Here is a 20,148-nt window from a genome sequence, read left to right on the forward strand (position 1 = left end):
TGTGGGCAACTGGGCATGCAGCACAAGTACGACGGTATTTATCGTTAATACGTCTTGACTACTTGCGAATCTGTTTCTACAGTATGTACTTGCTACTATTAAACCAGTTAAAGTCTTTAAGTACGTCGTACCATTTATTTTTGCATCCTGCCTTTGAGTACCTGTACGAGTCTTCGTCTGTGATTAATATAATTATTACTATTGCGTCAGCCAGCTGTGAATCAGAATCTGAGCATTATTACCTGTTCTGACCGTCGCTTGAGCTTTGCCAAAATCAGCAGTTAAAACGCCAATAAATTTACGGGGTTAATGTACATACTAACTTCGATAACCAACCGGCTGCAATATATATTTTCCGCTACAAATTACGAAAAAACCACGCTAAGTTCACATTTTTTTGTAAAAGCTATAGTACCTCCTGATTACGGAATAAATAAGAAGCGTATCCCATGTTCGCCCGTTCGGTGCTCGTATGGTAAATTCCACAAGATACCGCTAAATGCTACACTCTACAGCACGGTACTTCGTACATAAAATTCTGAATGAAAATCAACGGCTGTTTTCACTGACAGCATCGATAAGATATCAGAGTAAAACCGGCTGGTGATAAGATAAAACTCTTTTCTGCTACGTCATATTTGCCATATGGTTAAATGGTGAATGATATTAATGGGGACAGATATCTTTTTCCGAAAAATCTTTTCATAATTTTCAATTACACAGGCAGTGAGGCAGATTTAAAATAATAATTGTTACCGTATTGGGGTAGGTTCTGCACCCGCATAATGTAAGCAACACGGTTATGAAGCAACCAAATCGGCTGTAGATTTTTGGTTTAACCGATTTTTTACCAAATGCGGACTGCCGATAGTACGCGCTATTTTGCCTTTAATTTCAGCTTAGCTTTTGCTAATACGTTCCTGGTGTTTTATGCGGAAAAGCATCTTCGAACTTTGATTGGAACTTGGAAGCAATTCGCAACCAGGTTTGCTCATTGCAGATTTGCATATCACGGTACTTGTTGTGATTTTTTATTTCGGTGTTTTTGTCTGTTGTTTCCGGATCGATTTTGGTGTTAGGATGCTAAAGCATGTTGCCGATGGGGAGACGAGATTTTTGTTTTTTTGATACGTCACGGATGTGATAGTCTAACGGATAGTTTGATACGTCACAGATAGTCTAACCGTTCTCCCACGTTATCACACTTTCTTGCAAATCATTACATATCATTACATAATTGCTACTGTCACGTTGCAGTGACGCTGACCAACTATCATCACCAGATAAAGGGTTCTTCTACAATATATTCTCACCGTATCTCAAAATTCAAATTATTAGTGACGTTTTTAATGCTGTTCTCAGCATGATCACATCCGTGACGTATCAAAAAAACAAAAATCTCGTCTCCCCATCGGCAACATGCTTTAGCATCCTAACACCAAAATCGATCCGGAAACAACAGACAAAAACACCGAAATAAAAAATCACAACAAAAACGAGAAAGAGCATCGTCAAACAATCCACAGCCAGCCGCCGAACTACCGTTGTCGTGTTCACATATCACTCCACAGAATAACTTTCTTATTTCGATCACAAGACAGCAGCTGATTGCCCTGCGGATGCCAGGAGCACGCCGTGATGGTGGTCGGGTGTTCTTTCAGGATCTTCTCCACGTTGTCCACCTGGCCCGTTTTCAAGTTGAACACATACAGGTTGCCGTCGTTGGAGCCGGCCATCGCGTACTGCCCATCGGGACTGAATACTGCGCGGGACCAATCGCATCCCACTTTGAAATTTTCCGCACTAAAGAAGAAAGCATTAACAAATTAATAATCAAAATTAATAGTAACACATCAGTTGCGCATCCTAAAAAATTAATATTACACATCATTTGCCAAATCGAAATCACAAAGTTGTAATGAGCTAAAACAATATCAGAAGCGATACATCCTGTGATCTTACACCGATTCATTATCTGGCTCATTAAAAGACAAATACGCTTTTCGACAAACTCAGATTCTGGAGAAGCATAACACTGAAAAAAATTCTTACGCAAGGGTGACGGTGACTTGGTTCATCCGAACGTCGATTACCCTCAGAAGATCATCCCGTGAACACGAAAGAAGGTAAAATCCATCTGCAAAATAAACAGCGTTCGTGAGTAACAGGCTAACAGCATTCTTACCGGAAACTATGACTGTTTCACCCAAAAACCATAATTATAAAAATAATTTAGTTTGCTAAAAAAGGCAGAACGTTTATGAAATAAAATACAGATCAACAAAAAAACAAATATAGAATCAGTGTACTCGTACCAATGAACTCGATTATCAAAATTAATTATGCTGTTTTTATTTTGCTCGATATGATGAAGGCCCTGTAGATGCAGCCAGCCAATGCTCTACGAACGTTCCGCGTAAACTAGATAGAGATTAGAGAACGTGGGACATGGACATGAGACTAAACTTAACATAACTTGCACAATGCAATCATAATACTGCTATTAATCGCCAATGCCGTAAATAAAAAATTAAATCTTCCTTATTTCTTACAGGAATAAGAGGCTTCGGATATTTACTAACCATTACAGATTATGGTTAATGTTTTTCTACCTGAGGACAAATCAAGCGAGGTGATTTTCCCTTGTAACAGCAGCTCATTAACGCTATTATCCGATCGTGTGTCCCAGAAGCGTATCTTCTTATCGAAATGTCCGCTGATAATATTCTGACTCCCATACACCACCAGATCATTACAACTGGACCCGGCAAAGATCGTCTTCTCACAGGCTCGACTCCGCAGATCCCACAGCTTCAACGTCCGATCATGGCTGCCCGAGACAACGCGGTTGGGCCCGGAGATAAATTTACAGGATAATACTTTTCCGGAATGTCCGGTTAGTGTGTGCTATGGAACAACCAGTCATTACCGTCTGAATTGTCAGCCCCGTTAAAAGTCAGAGGAAGAACAGAAGGAAACTGAGGAGAACGCTTACTACCCTAAGCCGTTGGTCACTGATGGTCCAGACGCGGGCGGCAAAATCGTTGGAGGCGCCGACCACCAAGCTCTCGCCCGGGTCGAACTCGACGGACATCACGGCGGCGTTGGAGCCGGTGAGGATGCCACGACATTCCGGTCCGCTGGGACCGCCGGTTTCCCATAATTTGACTTTCCGGTCGGCGCCGCCGGTGGCGAAATAACGTCCCGTCGGACTCCAGCGGACGGCATTGACTTCACCTTCATGAGCATCCTAAAAATATTTAATCATGAATATTAATATTATTATTACAACGACGAAGGTGGGTGAGATCAAAAAGGTGAGGTTAATTTCAAATTCACAAGCTTCAAGAAACTGCACTTTAGAATTCAACAGAAAACCAAGTAAAAAAATCCTTGTAACATGAGAGGTATAAATTATTTTGAGTACTTACCATATTTGACAAGATACTCTTATCGATTCCATATTTCAGAACTAATTTTAAAACACATTATTTCGTACAAAATTACCATGCTTATAAAACTATTTAACATATAAACAAGAGTAAATATTCGTTATGTATTCTTCAGTTAATGCTTATTTAAAAGTAAACAGACCGATGCGAGAAATTTTTACTTACTATTTTTCGTTGAGCAACGGACGGAATGATCACACAGCAGATGGGAGGCACGGAAAACTCATCCAATCTCAATAAATTATCAAGATTCACATTGACAGGCTCTTTGGCGGCTTCCAGGATGTCATGCTGCATGGAGCGTTGCCGCAGCCGGGCCGAGGCCTCAGCTTCCTGGTTCATCCGGTCCACTTCCTGTGCCTTCAGCTTCAGCCAGCGATCAATCAACTCCTGATTTTCCAATGCCATTTTACGGAACTTCTCCTCCATACTACAATAGGCAATGTGTAAGGCTTGCTGCTCATCCTTGAGCAACTGATTGGAACGCTCCAATTCCAGCACAGCCGCTTCCGACTGTTTGATGGCTTGTTTGGTCGTGTAGATCATCGCCTCTTGATCCTGAATCCTGCAATTGAATGAATAGAAAATTTTGATCTTCTTTATCTACTCAATCCAATCCTGCAAAAACAAGTAAAATTTTTCCAAAGACTCAAGTGTTCCTTATACAATCAGTTCGAAAGCCATGCAAAGTTGCAAACCAAAGAGCATTTTAAATACCTATACGATAACTAATGTATGTAGTACCGTGGCTCAAGATCAGACGTAAAGCCATGGCTAGAACTTAAAAAAAATAATGCAGTGTATGGTTCTACAGGACTGGTAATTCATAAAAAAGTTTTCACACTTATCTTAGAACTCTTCAATTTTTACTCTATTCGGTAAGAATATTGTACTTAAATCTGATACTTTTTACTTTACTTTATTGGAATATTACTGTTTTTTACATTACTATTATTAAGCTGTCCGAAGAAACAATGTCACTTCTAGACAAAGTCGAATCACCGAACTCGGATGAAAGTAAACAGACAAGTTGAAACAGACCACTTCCCAATTTCATTCTTTTTCCAGATTTCATTCTTGTTTCCACAATGCCTTCAGCTTCAGTGAATTAAGCTCAAATATTATAAAACAACACAACTGCACATGCTCGTAACAGGAATAAATGTTATTTATTGCCTGAATACTATCTTCCATTATGTTTAGTTTATGATTTGTCCCAAATCAGTTCAATTTAGTCCCATGTACCGCATCCTAAGGTTATACGTAATCAAGGAAAAAATAATCAAGGCAAATTTCCTAAAAACTGGACAAAATGTCATAATATTTGTACGAGGATCCTGCAAATTGCAATGACTTCCCAGTTGCCACAGGCACGCAGCACGTTTTTCGTTCTTTTGTCGGGAATGGATGTGTCTTATTGAGAAATCAAATTAGCGACTAGCCGGCACAATAACAGCCAGCGGAAAGCCATTTTCTAACTTGATGTTTTCCTCAGGTTTCCGATGGGATCTCTACGCTCTGCAGTTTACACGCAATGTCGCTCATGACCGCAGAATTGATCCGCCAAATAGATATCGCGTTTAATCGATTTTCCCTTAATTGTCCCATAAACCGCCAAAGCACCCGGTAAATCGCTGACTGCTGAGAGACTCGAGCCCACTGATAAAAAATCGGGTCGATTGTGCGCTCATTTGCTGGACCCATACGCTAAATCAAAAGCCAAATAAAATGCGAAAAATGCCTCCCAGTAACTGAATTGGTAGCGTTCAAGTACGGACGGAATGTTACCATGCCAGACACTGAACATAATACAAGTAATTATTTCTCATAAGACATTATACAAGTATGTAATATTTTCTTAATACTAATTTTTTGTAAAATTATTTTTCACTTCCTTACTTCTGTTTATTAAGTTTACCAAATTACTTATTTACTTCCCCATAAAAGGTATTATAATTTCTTTTATACCCCTAGTTCAGTTTATGCTAACGATATCGTAGCATAACGGCTGAAGCAGGAAGCCACTAAAGTCTCATCTGTTATCAGCTTCTACTTACAGATCCCGTTCACATTGTGAATGAATTTTAATTGTTTAAATACATAAAATTAATTTTTGGTTTACGAAACAGTTAATGAGGTAATGCGCTACACGCACAATAAAAAGATAAGGAAATGGAAAGCCAGGAACTTCTAAATTTAATTAATCACTAACAAAAATGTTTTCTTTGAACTACCCAGGATAATTACAAAATCCTAAATTCACACTAAATTAACAGTGATTACCAATACGAAAAAACCGCATGGTCGAGGAAATGTACCAGCTGCGGTTATCTAATCATAAACACACATCAAGCGAACTGCATCATCAACATAACCACAAAGCTGAGGGAATTGTTATCTCTAAACAAACACACTATCCTTTTATCGGGATTCAAAACGCTCAAAACGCCAGCTGATGGATTCCCACCCATGTGCAGCGTTAAAAAAAAATCAACATCTGCCCTGGCCCTGAACTACAACCGGAAATCAGAGATTCTCGCCTGAAGTAAATCAATCACCCAATATTATTGTACAGGGTTCCGAAAGCAAATACAAGGGAAGCTGACGTTTTGCTACATGAAATATCATCCGACATCCTCCGTTATGAAAAGCCGTTTTAAATTGAAAAAAATGCAAACCGCTGCGCGCACAAAATGCAAAATCAAATAAAAGTAGAGCGAAGCCGTGAATCCGTTTCCAGATAACCTCCATTATACAGTGAAAACATGAAAAATTAAAAAATAAATCAACGGCATTTAAATAAATTATGTTGAACAATTTGTACATTTTATTTACGGCTGTTCATAACAACAGTCGAGAGCAATCTTCCCATCGACGAGCCAACACACTACGCTAATCGCAGGCATCTTCAATGAGTGAGAAAATATAATGTTTTATTGGGTTCTTTGAACCTTCGTGTTAAACAACAACGTTTATACTACGGTCACAAATTCCAGAAGCCGGGTTGTAATTACTCGGCTGGCTAATCAGATGTGTATCCATTAAAAATACTGTATTTAAATAATTTCACCGTAAAAATAATACCATTTGTTGTAAAACACTGTTCAGATTTATACCAATTTCGCACAACGTACTTGCGATCCTTTTCGAGGAGGATGCGCTCTTTTTCCTGCAGCTGATTCCGCATATCCACCAGCTGCTGTGCATTATCGCCCTTCTTCCGGTGCAAATCAGTCAGCTCCTCCTGTAGGCGATAAATCTTCTGCTCCAGCATAGCCACTTTCTCCGACGCTTTCGGATCGCTGAAATATGACACGCACTGCACAAATCCATACAAATCTAATCCGCTTTACCCAGCGCTCTGTTCTATTTACCCGGCGTCCCCGCCGCGGACGGCAATCCGCAGATTTTCCTCCTTAAGCTTCTCAACTTGTAAATTGAGCTGGATGCTCTGGGATTTCAGTGAATCCGCATGCTCAAATAATCTCCCGTCTGTGCACAAAGCAAAAATACCTTTAGCAAAATTTTAAAAATACGGCTTTGCTGATCACAATCTGGCAAATTAACAATAATTAGCAGCAGCAACAGAAAATGCAGTTGTTAAGATGCACGATCACCAAAAAAATTAATTTGTAGAATTTAAAAAAATATGAATTATTTAATTACTACTGGCAGTCAAGTGCGCTTACAGGCGTCGAACACGGATTTGAAGTTTTCGCCTTCCACGCGATTTCTTCGACCCAACTTGATCAGAATATCTGATTTCCATGGCTCGGGTATTAATGAATGTGGAGAAGACGATGGTCGCGGAGTTAAAGGCATTACGCGAGTATCTAGCAGTCACGCATGCGACTGAATAAGATCCCACAACGAAAAACAATCACAATAATTCGAAAGCGGTATTCGCTGCAGTACTGATATCACAATTTGAAATCCGGGTAATTAACTGAAAACGGCAAGATAAATTCTGGCATGTACTGAGTACTCTCATTAAACCAAAGCCTTCACTACAAACTGGAAGAGACCGTTTGAATGGATATCGTATAAAGAAAACTGGATAAAATCATCATAAAAAGGAGTAGAATGGAGAGTTGAGATCGGAGATCCAGCACACTCTGCTCACTCGGATGCCAACGTTGCGCTGCCAAAATCACAACCATAACTAAAGCTGTCACAACGAGCTGCAAACAAGCCGTCCTATCTCAGACTATCTGCTCGTAAATGCCCCTGCAATCTTTGATCAGTCCGGGTTCTTTGGTAAAAATAAACAGGATAATCGATAATTTTTACTTTAAAGCATTGCAAACGATAGCGGAATTGCACTTTAAAAAAAATGTAAAACTTCGACAAAACATCATGCGATCGCAGAAGTTTCAACGCGCTACAGCAAATACAGTTGGCAGCTGCAGCGGATACAGAAAAGTTCATTTCCCGTGGTCACAATGATTTTCAATGAGAACAGACCGATCTTTAAGTGGCGATAGTCATACCTTCCCTGCATCCTGCACTGAATCAGGCAGTTTCCGTTTCCGTTCTGCTGTGTTTCTTTAATCGTTCGCCGTTTTGTATTAAAAGTAAAACGGAAAAAAAATTCATGAAATTATGAGAATACGTCTGAATTCGTTTTTCATCTGATTTCTGTGGATTCTCGATTTGAAAATGAGATCCTGTAAAACCAGCTTTCAGTTTGTTTCCTAACATTTACAAGTTGTAGTGTTTTATGGTTTCTGAACCGGAAGTGCAGTTCTTCAAAAGTTATTCCATCATTTCGATTGGCGGAGCTTCCAAGTTTGTTTCATTTAAGCATTGTGACAACGATTTTTGTGGGATCGGTGTTGGATTACGCATCTGCTTTAGTCGTGATATTTTTTGCGTGGATTATCTTCTATCAAGCGTGATAGCTTACTAGTTACTACGTACAGTTCTAAACGGGTTTATTGCTATCATGGCGGATCCGTTATCCATTCTCCGCGACTTCCACATCAACAAGAAGCGCATTGTGGAGCGCGACGATCTGATCATCTTCAACGACACCGCGTTCAAGAAGAACGCCAAAACCAACTACCTCCAATATGGGTATGATCTTACCTCTTCGATCAGCATTTTCTCAGCGCGAGCAGCGTAACGTACTTTGCAGAAGTGAGAAGGATTCCATCAACAAGGAGTACTACACTCTGGACTGCCTCGTGTTCTTTCTGGAGAACGAGAAAGTCAACCATCCCGCTTACGTCATCGCAGCCACGGTACAACACTCCTGTTGGGTCTTTGCGTGAGTATTGTGGGTACTAGTGTCGTTGCTGTACAGAACAGGAATCTGACGGTGGTGAAGCGACCAGATCGCAAGGAACTATTGGAGTATCTCAGTGGAGAAGCAGCGACTAGTGAACGCATCGATCGCTATGCGCCCATCGAACTGCATGTGCCCTTCAAGCGGACGGCCGAGGAGGCCCCGCAGCAGGCCCGTCGGCCCCGTGTGGAGACGGAGAAGAGCATCCGGGATCGGGAGAAACTCCAGGCGAGGTTGGAGGCCCCGCGGGATCAGACAGCGACTGTCAGTACGGAAAAATTAACGTAAGTTCAAAATTCAATTTTGGTACCAGGTACAGTACTTCGGTACGAGTTTTGATTATTCACAATTTATTCGATGATTTGATTGTTTTTTCATTATTTATCGAAAATGCTCTTCCTTAACGATCAGGTTTCTTTCTGTTTGTTTGTTTTGAGAGTTCTTGCAGTACTCTGCCTTTTTATTCGATAACTCTACCAGCGCAGAAAACATTCAAAACAGTAAACCTGCGTAATATGATAACCATCCTAAATCGCTACTTAGTGTTAAATGTTATTCATGAACAAGTAGAGTTTCTTACTCGTACTTCAAGCTACTGGTGGAAGTACCGGTGTTTTGTAGTGAAGTGACGATATGATAGTACTTGCCTAACTTCCTTATCCGTACATTGCAACGTTATCGAATGCTCAGTTTCTAATCTGTTTAAAAGAATTTGGTAATTTTTAAATGTTTTAAAATTTGTAAAAAATTTTTGCTCTACTTGAGGGTTGAGGCAATAAATTGTGAAGGTGGAATCTGAGATGAATTTGCAAACTTTATTCATATCAGTCTTATTAAAAACATATTTCTCTGATACTCGTAAAGAGCCGTTCCTACATTCTACATTTCCAGCAACATATCCATTTTTTAAGTATATTTTTTCACTTAACAATTTTTCAAATTTTTTAGTAATGTGCATAATCTTTAATCTGTTGAGTTTTATCGTGATATCTTACTTATGTTGTATTGGCTTTTATAATAGGATTTTACCGTTACGTTTACCGGTTTACGTATATAAAAGCATGAGACAAAAGATTTCTGAGGGAAATATGGTATGCTTAATTCTTTGAATACTGACAAGTGACAAACCGAGGATGTCAGGATGAAGTTCGAATGCTGTACATTTTTGATTTGTGTACAGGTCGTTATCGGACATGATTTCCGTGGAAAAGATCGCCGCAATCAAAGCCAAACGTCTAACCAACAAGCGCAACACCATTCGCACCACGGATGACGACATGATAGCGACTAGTGATCTGCAGCCGGTGATGGACGCCGACGTGGATGCTCTGCGGGAAGTGGTTATCCGCGAGCGTGTCGGTCGGACCCGTGCCGATATAACGCGCGGTCCGAAGAATCTTACGGAGCGTTTGGCGCCCATATTCGCCATGATTAAAAACAAGGATGAGCGCAAGAAAACGGACGCGGCTAAAGTGGTACCCACAGTCAAAGTAAGTTTCCTGACAATGTCAGGAAAGGGCGCGATTCAGTTGGTGCACGAATCGCTCGGAACATGTATTGTTGTGTACAGCCCTCCATTCCCGCGCCTAAACCCGCTGTGGCCCCGGTGTCGTACAACCGCTACGAACAGGAACAGCTCAATAAAGCCAGTGGTAAGAGCAAGTGCCTTGTGCTCATTAAGATTTCTCACCTGTTATAACGTACCGTATGCGTTGTCGGCAGGAATCAGTTTTTGGATCAGAAGCTTGAGTGCTGTAATTAATTTGACTTCTCTTGGTTGCCATTGGGTATCGATATTGGTGTAGTGTAATGGCAACAGAAAGTGTGACGTTTCTTAGTCAAGTTTGTAACTTTGTCAGTTTAATCAATTATCATAATGAGTTTATCATAACTGAAAACCAGTTAAACAATGCTTATATAGTAATTTTTTGTTAGCGGTCAGGATTACGTAGATGGATAGGCTGTCTGTCTAGCAAAAAAGAAATTATGAAGGTCATATTTTTAAATGATTTTACTTTTAAAACATTTTGGCTTTTGGTTTACCTCATCTACAGTCTTTATCGCCGGCCTGTATTGCTGTATTATTCTTTCCGATGTCGCCTGTTATATGGTACAATTGTTGCATAAAGGAAAATTTATTATGTGTCAAGTGTACTAAAAAATATTTTGGATAAATTCTTTTCATGCTTTCGGTCACGGCTATTTATTGCAGGCTTGGAGTTCAATATCAACACTATGCAGTCATACCGTGCGGCACAAGATGCCAAGGCAGCGGATGGATCTCCGGAGAAAATGTCAGGCAAAACGCAGACGGACGGCGGTACAGGACAGCGGAAAACCCCTTCCAAGACTCCAATTATTGTTGTACCCTCGGCACCCACTTCCTTAATCACCATGTACAACTGTATGGATATCCTTCAAGACAACAAGTGAGTACTAAGTATATTCGTTTAAAGTTGAATATCGGTTAGCGAAGGACGTTATTCTGTACACGAACTATAAAAACGAAGAAATGCAGTGAAGGTACGACTAATGTAGAGCAGAACTGGCTACATTATATAAAAGCCAGTAACATTCATTAGGCAAAGGATCTGCTGAACTGCCGGTACTTTGTAAGTTTGTTGGGTATTTTATTTGTCGCACATGATGCATAATTTTTGTTGGTAATCAGAAACGCAATATGTGTTAATAATGATGATTGTCGTAGATTTGTTCCGTCGGATACAAAAAAGAAGGACGGTACCAAATACGAAAGCGAGATGTTGATCCAGCGCAAGAAGCCGGACGGCACGACGGTGTCCATTCGTGTGATGGATAATCCCAGTAAACTGAGCATGGAGGATTGGGATCGCGTCGTCGCCGTTTTCGTGCAGGGACCGGCTTGGCAGTTTAAGGGATGGCCTTGGAGTGGCAACCCTGTTGATATCTTTGAGAGACGTAAGTTCTGATAGGTGTCCATCAGTTTTGAAAACTGATGTACTGTTCAGCGAAAAATGGCCTTTTGGCATAACATTATAGATTGTCTTGAATGAATATTTTGTAATAAAATAACTCTTGCACCCGGTAATGTAAAGTAAAGTAAGTCGCAGTGTAGTTAAAATTGCCGATGGACACACCGATGTTCTGGGTCAACATACTCACATTGGATGTCGATATTGGGGTAGTACGGTGGCGGGACACAGGTGGTGCTTGGGCGTTGCCCAATTCAGTTCTCGCTTCTGCTTGGTAGATAGAAACGTTGATTAATGTCACAGTCAATTATTTGTAACGTAAATTGTTTCTGAGCGCTAAACGGTACCAAGAATATGTTGTTTTTGATAATTATTGTGGATTATATACGAGTATTTTGGTAGTTATACATGCAGTACTGCAAAACTGTATGTACAATTATACGGCACAACTTTTTCGATTTCTGTATGCTGCGAAAATTATTTATCCTTCGTAAATGCATGCTTGGTTTCTTTAAATTTATATTCAATATTAATCGACCTAATCGTGTTTTTGTTGCAACTGCAGTTAAAGCTTTCCACTTGAAATTCGACGAAATGCCGACGGATAAGAACGTGGCCGGATGGAACGTGCAGGTGGTACCGATTAATCGTACCAAACGCCACCTGGATCGCGCTAGTCTGCTCAAATTCTGGGAGAGCCTGGACAAGTTTGTTGTAAAGAATCGACCCCATCTGCGCTGGTAGCTCGTACAGTTGGATGGATGCAGTTTCCCTTTAACCTTTTTAAAAAAAGTTTATTATTGTATCAACATTGTGACAGACATACTTGTGGTTTTAGTTTCGAATAAGGAATGATTTTGTTCGATATATTGTATTGTTGCTTCACCCAAATGTTTGGTTTTTTGTTCTACTTGGGTGAACAGTGGACAACTGGACATTCTGTTGATACGTTAATGGAATTTTGTTTCGGTGTCTAAAAACCGCGATGGTTACAGAAATTCGAATGACACGAATCGTTGTTTGCCTTTTAGTGACGAAATCTGATTCGAATAAAAGAAGTCTTGTAAAATTCGCCAGTGCTTTCCATACGGAAATAATCAATAAATTCAGGCAATTACAGAGTATAAGATCTTGTGTTTGAGTTCATGCGCCATGCCAGTAAAATTTTTGCATGAACGTTTTCACATCTACTCGCGTTAATCAGATCTGCTCCGGCTCCCGTTTAGTTTTGTTATGTTACAAAATCTCCATTGGAAAGAGTAATTATATATGTTTTACAGAATAATTAATATTTGAAAAATGTGAAGTTACCGTACCGGAAACCGGCGGCATATGATTTTCGCCGCGCGCCGAGCAGCAAGACCCGGCGAAAATGGTATGCCGCCACCGTGCAGTCGTACCCACCAATATAACGCTGCGGGATGCTGAAATTATGAAAATAAGAATCCACTCCTTTAGTGCTGACCTTGGTTTCCGCCTTCCGACCTGCTTAGTCTTGATCCATTAATTACGCACTTAATACCAACTACCAACCCATTTTCCAGTCTTATGGGAACATTTCAAAAGACGTGTACAGTGTATTTACAACAAACTGTTTTTACTACTTACGGCTAACTTACCGACGGCGACAACCAGTCAAACTGATTCACTACGCGCAAAAAAATGTGCCTATTGTATTGCACATCACAAGTTCAGAACTTTACCGTATCGGTGGGCGGTTGCAAAACCGTTTTATAGCCTGCGGGTTTTGCAACCTCCTACAAGTTTCCGGTTATTGTGAGCCGATGTTGATGTTACACTCGGCGTCATCCCGACCTCCCGTTGCGTCCAAAAATTCGTATTAGCCTTATGCACACTTAATTTCTTAATTTTGGTTTTTGCAGTTTTCTACTCAAACTGCAATGGCCAGATGGACATATACGTAGTATGACCGGTACAAATGTTTTCAATTTTTACGTTGCAAAAGCAAAAGTGAGTACGGCTTCCCGGAAATCTTAAGCATTGAAATTGTAGGCGGGTTCGGTGGTTGAGCGCGCATGACGTCGCCTCGATGACGCAGCCAGGTACCCAAGTGGGCGGTGCCTGGCGCGCTCTGCGCCGGTTATGTCTGGTATCCGCTGATGTCATACACCGCTGCTCTTGCTGTCTCATGATGGCAAAACTTGTCAAACTGGATCCAACCGCAGCGCTGCGGTACAACTGCAAAATGTCGCACATCCGGTCATAGCCAAGTACTACCGCTGCAGCTCTTTCACGATCTTTTAAACCAACCAGAGAGGTACGTGTATACGCCGATCGATATGCACGATAAAGTGTGAATATGAATTTTTATGACAAATGCAGGCAGACAGACGTGCTGGTATGCCGCATGCTTTTTAAATACACAGCATCGGTGGTGTTGCACACTGTACAGTAGTGAGACGGATTTTTTCCTGCAGTGAGCTCATATCGATTTTTGTTATGACGGGATCAGTGCCTGTTTCCCACTGTTGAAGTTGTCTGTTAACAAATTCTGTTCTCTTGTGGATCTTTATTCTTTAGTTGACAGACGGATTATTTTTGGTAGATTTTTGTTTTCCCGGATTACATAAACATTTTTCTTACGGAAGTGCGATTTTCCGACAGAATTCACAATGCCCTTAATGAGGAGTTGTGGCATGTTTGCCCTGAAAACGGGCTGTTATCTCGTAGCAGCCTACACATTCGTAAGTACTTTATACAGCAGTCCAACGGAATTTTAATGAACATTCCTTTTGGAATTTATTTTTCCCGTCCGGATCGATTAAATTATATGTTTTGGGTTTTTTTTAGATGGTGGCTATCCTGCTCTTTGCCTTCAACATTTACGATTACATTAACGCCGCGGATTATCTGGCCTGGTCGCGTATTGTCAGTTTTGTCGCCGCCAGCGGATTATTAATAGCTGCGTTATGCCTGGTTGTGGGACTTCGACTGGTGAGTTATTTTGAAACGCTTATGTGTGATCCTGTCGGAAGTGTTCTGTTTCGTATTTTATGTCCACTAATGTTCACAGTACAATGGTGGTATTGATAAAATTCTGACAGGCGGTTTCGATTTTTATGTCATGGTTGGTTTTATGCCGTTTTGCGTGTCGTGCATACTGCGTACTCATGTGCAAAGCATAGAAGTACCGTTAACGGTTAAACTCTTATCGGGAGAAACAATTAATTGAGCAGAATTTTTTGAATTATGGTGTACGGCTTATTTAACAGCTTAATTTACTTTTCGTGAGTTGCACTTTTCTTCTTAAAAAACATACGTTTTTGTAATTATTTTTGCTAAAAACTAAGAAAATTCTGTACATTTCGAAATAATCATTAACAGGCATAATTAAATTTGTTTTTCCCGTGTACTCGAAAGGTCAGGTATATTCGGCAGCGTCACTGCCTAATTTTGAGACGACTAACGGTGAATGAGTTCAGCAGATTTGTTAATCCATTTTTTTTGTCCGGCGTTACTCACTGTAAATTGACTCAAAATAATTCGGTTTAGTTGTTTGTGTTAGTAAAGTTAAGCGCCGATGCCGGGCGATTTTCACACTGCTGTAACGTAGTCATGCTACACTGCATATTAAAATAATTTGATAAAATACGGTTCGATCTGTTAATTTGTGCGGAAGTATTGCCTTCGCATCGGAAATTGTTACATATAAATTTGACTCGGTTTTCAATTTTGTAATCATGGGCTCATGGCTGAAATGGCCCCCTGGTTCTCTGTTTTATTTTGTTGTGATTTATCCATCCACACGCCGTTTTTACTACAGCAATGTGATTTTATTTTTTCCAGAATTCGCCAGCACTTCATTTAGTGTGGCTGATATTGTTTGGATTCTACATGGTGTTCCAAATAACGGCTTTCGCATACACGTTGTTCTTTTACGCTGACGACTCGGAACAGCCGGTAAGGCAGGATGATGTGGAAATGGTAATGTCTGATGGCGTCATGCTTCTGTGGTATTGCATGGCATGCCTTTTGTTGCTTGATTTTTGCTTTACCGTTATGCTTCATAATTTGTTCATTTATTCCTTTAAACAGAATGGAGGTGTGTATTGCATATGGAAAGCAAACTTTTTCCGGTGTAGCATGACTCTAAAGTGTGCTCCATCATGCATAATTTTACTAACAAGTACTAATTTTAAATTGCGTTTAATGCATATGACCTGCTAAAATATCCACTGCACTTTATGGTCCTAGTTTCTATTTACTACTTATCTTCCAGTTAAATAATTTAACTGGCAGTCTCGCATACACAAAACCCATATAATTATACTTCGTAAAATTGTTAAATTATTTTGCATTTTTGTTAAGTACACTTACACGTCGGTGCCATGCATAGTTTGCGATTTGCTTCTGATAATGTCGCCAGTTATTTATCCTTCTTTTTTATTCTTATTATTTTGTTCAGTTACTGTTTTTTTATTGAAACTACTTTTGGTTTGTTATGTTATTAAATTTTATTTTCAGCATATTTTACATGCTGTGTAGTTTGATTACCGCCTTAAGAAAACTTAGTTTCCACTTTTGCTTTAATCCTGTAACTTGCATATCTCCATTCTAATGCGGAAAATTTAAAATTTTCGAATTAAGCCAACTAATTAGAACTGTTGTTTTATTTTACAGGTGCCACCATCGGTAAAAACATCAACCTTGGCGTATATCATCGTGTTCGGCATATTGACACTAGTCAATGTAAGTTGATGTGTCACTGTGTAATATTATGTGAATTGTGTAATGTTGTTGTAAATGTACAATGACGATGTTTTTCCTTGAATACCTTATCGAAATTTGTATGTTCAAAATTGGTGATCATGTTTGCTTTTGCAGATCCTTTGCCTGATAGCCGTACAAAGCCACCGGGATTTATTATTCACTGGCATCTAAATCAGCCGAATATCCAGATATCCTACGCGATATTCCTTCCTTATGAGGATAATGCATTTTCTGCACAAAGTTGTCCTGATTTTTTATTGTTTAAATCTGTTGGCTGGATCCGATACTCCAGAGCTTGCGTTTTGTATGCACTTTCCTATAATTCCTGTGTAAATTATTAATTCTTTACCTTTGATGCGCTGTTTATACCGTGTACAAAATGGCGGCGTTGTTAATTCGATGCGTTGTTACTATGCGATGATGGTGTAAAGCTTTTTACGATGTGTTTGTTGTCAGTTGTTGTAAAAACTGCATGAAGTAAAGTATTATCAGCTTTAAAAGCACCGGCGCAGTAACGAAATACACTAACGTAAATTAGTGTTTAATAACTTATTCTGACTTTGTTCGATAATTATGTCGTAGGATTAAAAAAATCATGAAGTATTATCCGCTTAAAAAACCGGCGCGGGACAAGATATACTATTAAAATTAATATTATTTAACAATCTAGGCGTCTTATGCGTTTATTGATTTAGTTAGGTGGTTGAGCAGAAACAAAATTTCAGTATTCACCAACACCTCATAATCTTGAAACAATACAAATTTATGTGTTATACATTTACAGATATTCTGTATTATAATCTAATAGCATATATATGTAAAAATTCGAACTACGCGTCGCTGAAATATTCTGGGATCGGAAATACTACCTTATATGGGCAATATTCAAACCGGCACTGCAAAGTGATGAACCACATGGTTGACCAGTCACCACTGTGCTATGCGGTCAGTTTATCGTGGTAACAAATCGTGGAAATACGCAGAAAAACAATTATTCATCCTCCGTACATGCGAGTGTACCCCAATACACTACACACATACCAATACGCATGTGCAGGCATGGACGGAAGCTAAGGAAACATTAAAATTTGTTTGTATTGCGTAAGTTACTGTTTTATCGCGATGGGCCTCTCGTGTACAACTCGTACATGTGCTCAATATTGCATACCGAGATATACCGCGATTACACTACAAATACGCATACGAACTTGGGCATTCTTCTTTCGGCTAGTGCGTGATCGGAAGTGACCACAAGGCCCACACCTTCGGCTGCGCGCTTATTCACCACACATGCTGACTCTTCATCCCTATAAATTACGTAGCTGTATTTAATTTTCCATTCGTGGTTCCAGCATAAACCTTTTTAGAGCAATTTTCGCATTTTAAGATTGTTGAGCATATTGCACACATTCGCACCCGGCCCAATATAATTTTGAATAGCTGAAGAAATTGCAAGAAGGTCTTATTCTGGCCAACCTTTTATTTTACGAATACGCGCCGGGCTCAATCGCCCAATTTGTGTTTACTTCCTAAACCAGTACGCAATTTTTTATTGATGGATCGCGAATACAACCATAATAATATTCGTCTCCATGGAATAATATAATAGTCGGTGCATCTTTGTTCATCCGGATATTATACCAGTTTTTCTGCTGTGGTTTCCGCGATTGTTAGTAGTTTTCTTCTAAATCTGTGTGAAAATACATTATGGATACTGCTGCCGATGTCGAGAGACAGGCTAATGATGTGTCTTCCCCTTCCGGCAAAGGGACGTTCTTACGGCGGACATGCATTGCTGTTACTGTCTACACTTGTGTACGTAAATATGTTGACCTTTTTCGGTAGATATTTACAGTTAGCAATACCGGTAGATATTATTTTTCGGTAGATATTTAGCAATTTAGAAATTTGTGGACCACTCGGTAACTGTACGGTAAAAGGCATTACAGCTTACGATTTGTGCTCTATTTATACTGCAAGTAATAATCCCGGTATGCATCTAATCAAAATTGATACATAGTGTGCATAATTAGGAATTTAGGATACACACTACTCCGTCCACTGTTGAATGTAGACGTGCATGCGCTTAGTGCGCCCGAAAAATCAATAAAATCATAGTTAATATAATATAATATTAGTAATTTAGTATCAAGACTTCGCGTTGTGTTAACCGCGCATTTATCAGTGTCTTTGCTTTTCTCCATGTAGTTTGTAGGTGCGTGGATGTTGAGTGATAATATGCATGATTTGCTCCATCATATGCTACTGGTGACAAGTGCGACAGCTTCTCCGCTACTGTTTCCACCGGAAGTATATCTTACTGAGTCCCGAGCGTGGAGTTTTATGTACGTATCCCTACTCTTAACCGGAGCAATCGTGTTGGGATGCGGAATTAAAAAGGTACGCCTGTTACGGTAAAGCCAGCCCGCTCTGCTTCGGCTTGAGTTATTATTAATCGGTTTCATAGAATTTGTTGGTTCCCATGTTTTACGATAACGCGTAAATTATTCTATTGGTGTGTTAGTGAAAAACGAAGCATTTGTTGTAGCGCTCCACGGGATTGCATATAGTCTGGATTGTCCTGTTTGCACCATATTTAATTGGTCAGCTAAGGCTGTTCGTAATTACAGTAATGAAATTTGTGGACCACTCGGATATGTTTCCCATGCTGCACAGCTTACATTCAGTGGAAAGCGGTGACTTTCAAAACGTTAGTGTGTTGTGTCCAACTACTACATAGTTTTCTGCTCCTTATGTCGTTCAGTTTTAACCTTGTTCTATGCACAGGAAATGACGCAAACTGTCTTTTGGTCCCAAGTTAAACTGATTCTCGAACTGGGATTGCTCGTTCCTCTTAATGTAAGTCAGCTTTACGTGTACAATACATCGCGTGTATGGGTTATTTACTGTTTTTCGCAATTACAGTCGCTACTTAACTTTGCTTTAATTGCATTGCAGCTGTCATTTGTGGTAGTGGTATTCAGCCACTCGCAACGTCTCGGGACTTTGATTGCAAGTAATAATAATGGAAGTACATACATCGAAATGGTTGATGAAACGGAACCCGCGGAAGCTGGCAGTGAGAGTTGACCTTTTGGATGGTAGTCGTAGGCTGCAACGCCACTGCCACGTTTCCATATTTTCTATGGGCGTTATACTGGGATCCAAAATGGGCCTCATAGAACTGAATTCTTGCTGCGCTTTTGGAGCTAACGGGGGGATCTTGTCCGGGATACAACATTCCAATAACATTTGCTCAACAAATCACGTGATTCCAGCACTTTATTTTGAAATCTCACAAGTTTTGTTTGGAGTATAATTATATATATAATTACTTGTTTCCGTTGGAAATCGCTTCTGAATCTTGAGCGTTTTTTTAATTTATTGACTACGGCGGCAAATAATTACATTAAAGTTTTGTACATTGTAGTGTTGTAATTCGTACGTACGTGTGCAGACACATTTATCATATCTGTATTATACGATGGCGATGGCCGCCGCGCTCGTAAATTTTATTGAAATCGCTGACAGTTAAATGAAAATAGCACGAAAAAGTAATTACAGTACATCACATTATAGCAATGTAGCATCCAACAACCATAATTATAGAAAGTAAGAAGGTTATAGATAAAACCCTGCGAATTTCTTCTCCAGTTGACCGTTAGGTGATATTATTCCCAGTACAGAGGCCGTGTTCTTTTCTCTGATTTCAAAATTTCTAGACGCT

At 39.8% G+C, this 20,148-nt stretch overlaps 4 protein-coding genes across 5 annotated transcripts; 3 read left to right on the forward strand and 1 right to left on the reverse strand.

Moving 5' to 3' along the window:
- Positions 1-785: 785 nt before the first annotated feature.
- Positions 786-7,816, reverse strand: LOC129585158 (autophagy-related protein 16-1-like). 2 transcript variants are annotated; one of them, XM_055477741.1, is made up of 8 exons: positions 7,142-7,816; positions 6,827-6,944; positions 6,587-6,754; positions 3,618-4,017; positions 2,996-3,250; positions 2,613-2,907; positions 2,053-2,137; positions 786-1,803 (listed from the first exon to the last, which is right to left on the reverse strand). In XM_055477741.1, the coding sequence occupies exons 1-8, from the start codon at positions 7,272-7,274 to the stop codon at positions 1,554-1,556; spliced, it is 1,704 nt and encodes a 567-aa protein (XP_055333716.1). In that variant the 5' UTR covers positions 7,275-7,816; the 3' UTR covers positions 786-1,553. The 2 variants fall into 2 exon arrangements, with proteins under 2 accessions (XP_055333716.1, XP_055333717.1); XM_055477742.1 differs by having other exon boundaries at positions 787-1,803; positions 2,999-3,250.
- Positions 7,817-8,016: 200 nt separating this feature from the next.
- On the forward strand, positions 8,017-12,748 carry LOC129585194 (parafibromin-like). Its single transcript, XM_055477785.1, has 8 exons — positions 8,017-8,528; positions 8,590-8,695; positions 8,758-9,023; positions 9,920-10,229; positions 10,310-10,391; positions 10,952-11,168; positions 11,447-11,676; positions 12,256-12,748. Exons 1-8 carry the CDS (start codon positions 8,398-8,400, stop codon positions 12,432-12,434), a joined length of 1,521 nt encoding a protein of 506 aa, XP_055333760.1. The 5' UTR covers positions 8,017-8,397; the 3' UTR covers positions 12,435-12,748.
- A 1,219-nt stretch (positions 12,749-13,967) lies between these two features.
- Positions 13,968-16,911, forward strand: LOC129585298 (uncharacterized). The gene is made up of 5 exons (XM_055477932.1): positions 13,968-14,395; positions 14,502-14,645; positions 15,498-15,635; positions 16,332-16,400; positions 16,536-16,911. The coding sequence occupies exons 1-5, from the start codon at positions 14,324-14,326 to the stop codon at positions 16,590-16,592; spliced, it is 480 nt and encodes a 159-aa protein (XP_055333907.1). The 5' UTR covers positions 13,968-14,323; the 3' UTR covers positions 16,593-16,911.
- An 872-nt stretch (positions 16,912-17,783) lies between these two features.
- On the forward strand, positions 17,784-19,692 carry LOC129585371 (uncharacterized). Its single transcript, XM_055478019.1, has 5 exons — positions 17,784-18,236; positions 18,630-18,821; positions 18,970-19,131; positions 19,209-19,280; positions 19,380-19,692. Exons 1-5 carry the CDS (start codon positions 18,129-18,131, stop codon positions 19,509-19,511), a joined length of 666 nt encoding a protein of 221 aa, XP_055333994.1. The 5' UTR covers positions 17,784-18,128; the 3' UTR covers positions 19,512-19,692.
- The last annotated feature ends 456 nt before the right edge of the window (positions 19,693-20,148 follow it).

The sequence above is a fragment of the Paramacrobiotus metropolitanus genome, unplaced genomic scaffold (assembly GCF_019649055.1).
Source record: "Paramacrobiotus metropolitanus isolate TYO unplaced genomic scaffold, Prichtersi_v1.0 Parri_scaffold0000016, whole genome shotgun sequence".
Taxonomy (NCBI): Eukaryota; Metazoa; Tardigrada; class Eutardigrada; order Parachela; family Macrobiotidae; genus Paramacrobiotus; species Paramacrobiotus metropolitanus.

Excerpts from the sequence above, each read along its gene's own strand:
- LOC129585194 (XM_055477785.1), top strand. The coding sequence starts at position 8,398 with ATGGCGGATCCGTTATCCATTCTCCGCGACTTCCACATCAACAAGAAG. Across the intron at positions 8,529-8,589 it reads ACCAACTACCTCCAATATGG|AAGTGAGAAGGATTCCATCA; the intron begins GTATGATCTTAC and ends CGTACTTTGCAG. Across the intron at positions 10,392-10,951 it reads ACAGCTCAATAAAGCCAGTG|GCTTGGAGTTCAATATCAAC; the intron begins GTAAGAGCAAGT and ends TATTTATTGCAG.
- LOC129585371 (XM_055478019.1), top strand. The coding sequence starts at position 18,129 with ATGGATACTGCTGCCGATGTCGAGAGACAGGCTAATGATGTGTCTTCC. Across the intron at positions 18,822-18,969 it reads TGGGATGCGGAATTAAAAAG|CGCTCCACGGGATTGCATAT; the intron begins GTACGCCTGTTA and ends CATTTGTTGTAG. Across the intron at positions 19,132-19,208 it reads AAAGCGGTGACTTTCAAAAC|GAAATGACGCAAACTGTCTT; the intron begins GTTAGTGTGTTG and ends TTCTATGCACAG.
- LOC129585158 (XM_055477741.1), bottom strand. The coding sequence starts at position 7,274 with ATGCCTTTAACTCCGCGACCATCGTCTTCTCCACATTCATTAATACCC. Across the intron at positions 6,945-7,141 it reads CAAATCCGTGTTCGACGCCT|ACGGGAGATTATTTGAGCAT; the intron begins GTAAGCGCACTT and ends CTTTGTGCACAG. Across the intron at positions 6,755-6,826 it reads GTCCGCGGCGGGGACGCCGG|CGATCCGAAAGCGTCGGAGA; the intron begins GTAAATAGAACA and ends GTCATATTTCAG.
- LOC129585298 (XM_055477932.1), top strand. The coding sequence starts at position 14,324 with ATGCCCTTAATGAGGAGTTGTGGCATGTTTGCCCTGAAAACGGGCTGT. Across the intron at positions 14,646-15,497 it reads TGGTTGTGGGACTTCGACTG|AATTCGCCAGCACTTCATTT; the intron begins GTGAGTTATTTT and ends TATTTTTTCCAG. Across the intron at positions 15,636-16,331 it reads GGCAGGATGATGTGGAAATG|GTGCCACCATCGGTAAAAAC; the intron begins GTAATGTCTGAT and ends TTTATTTTACAG.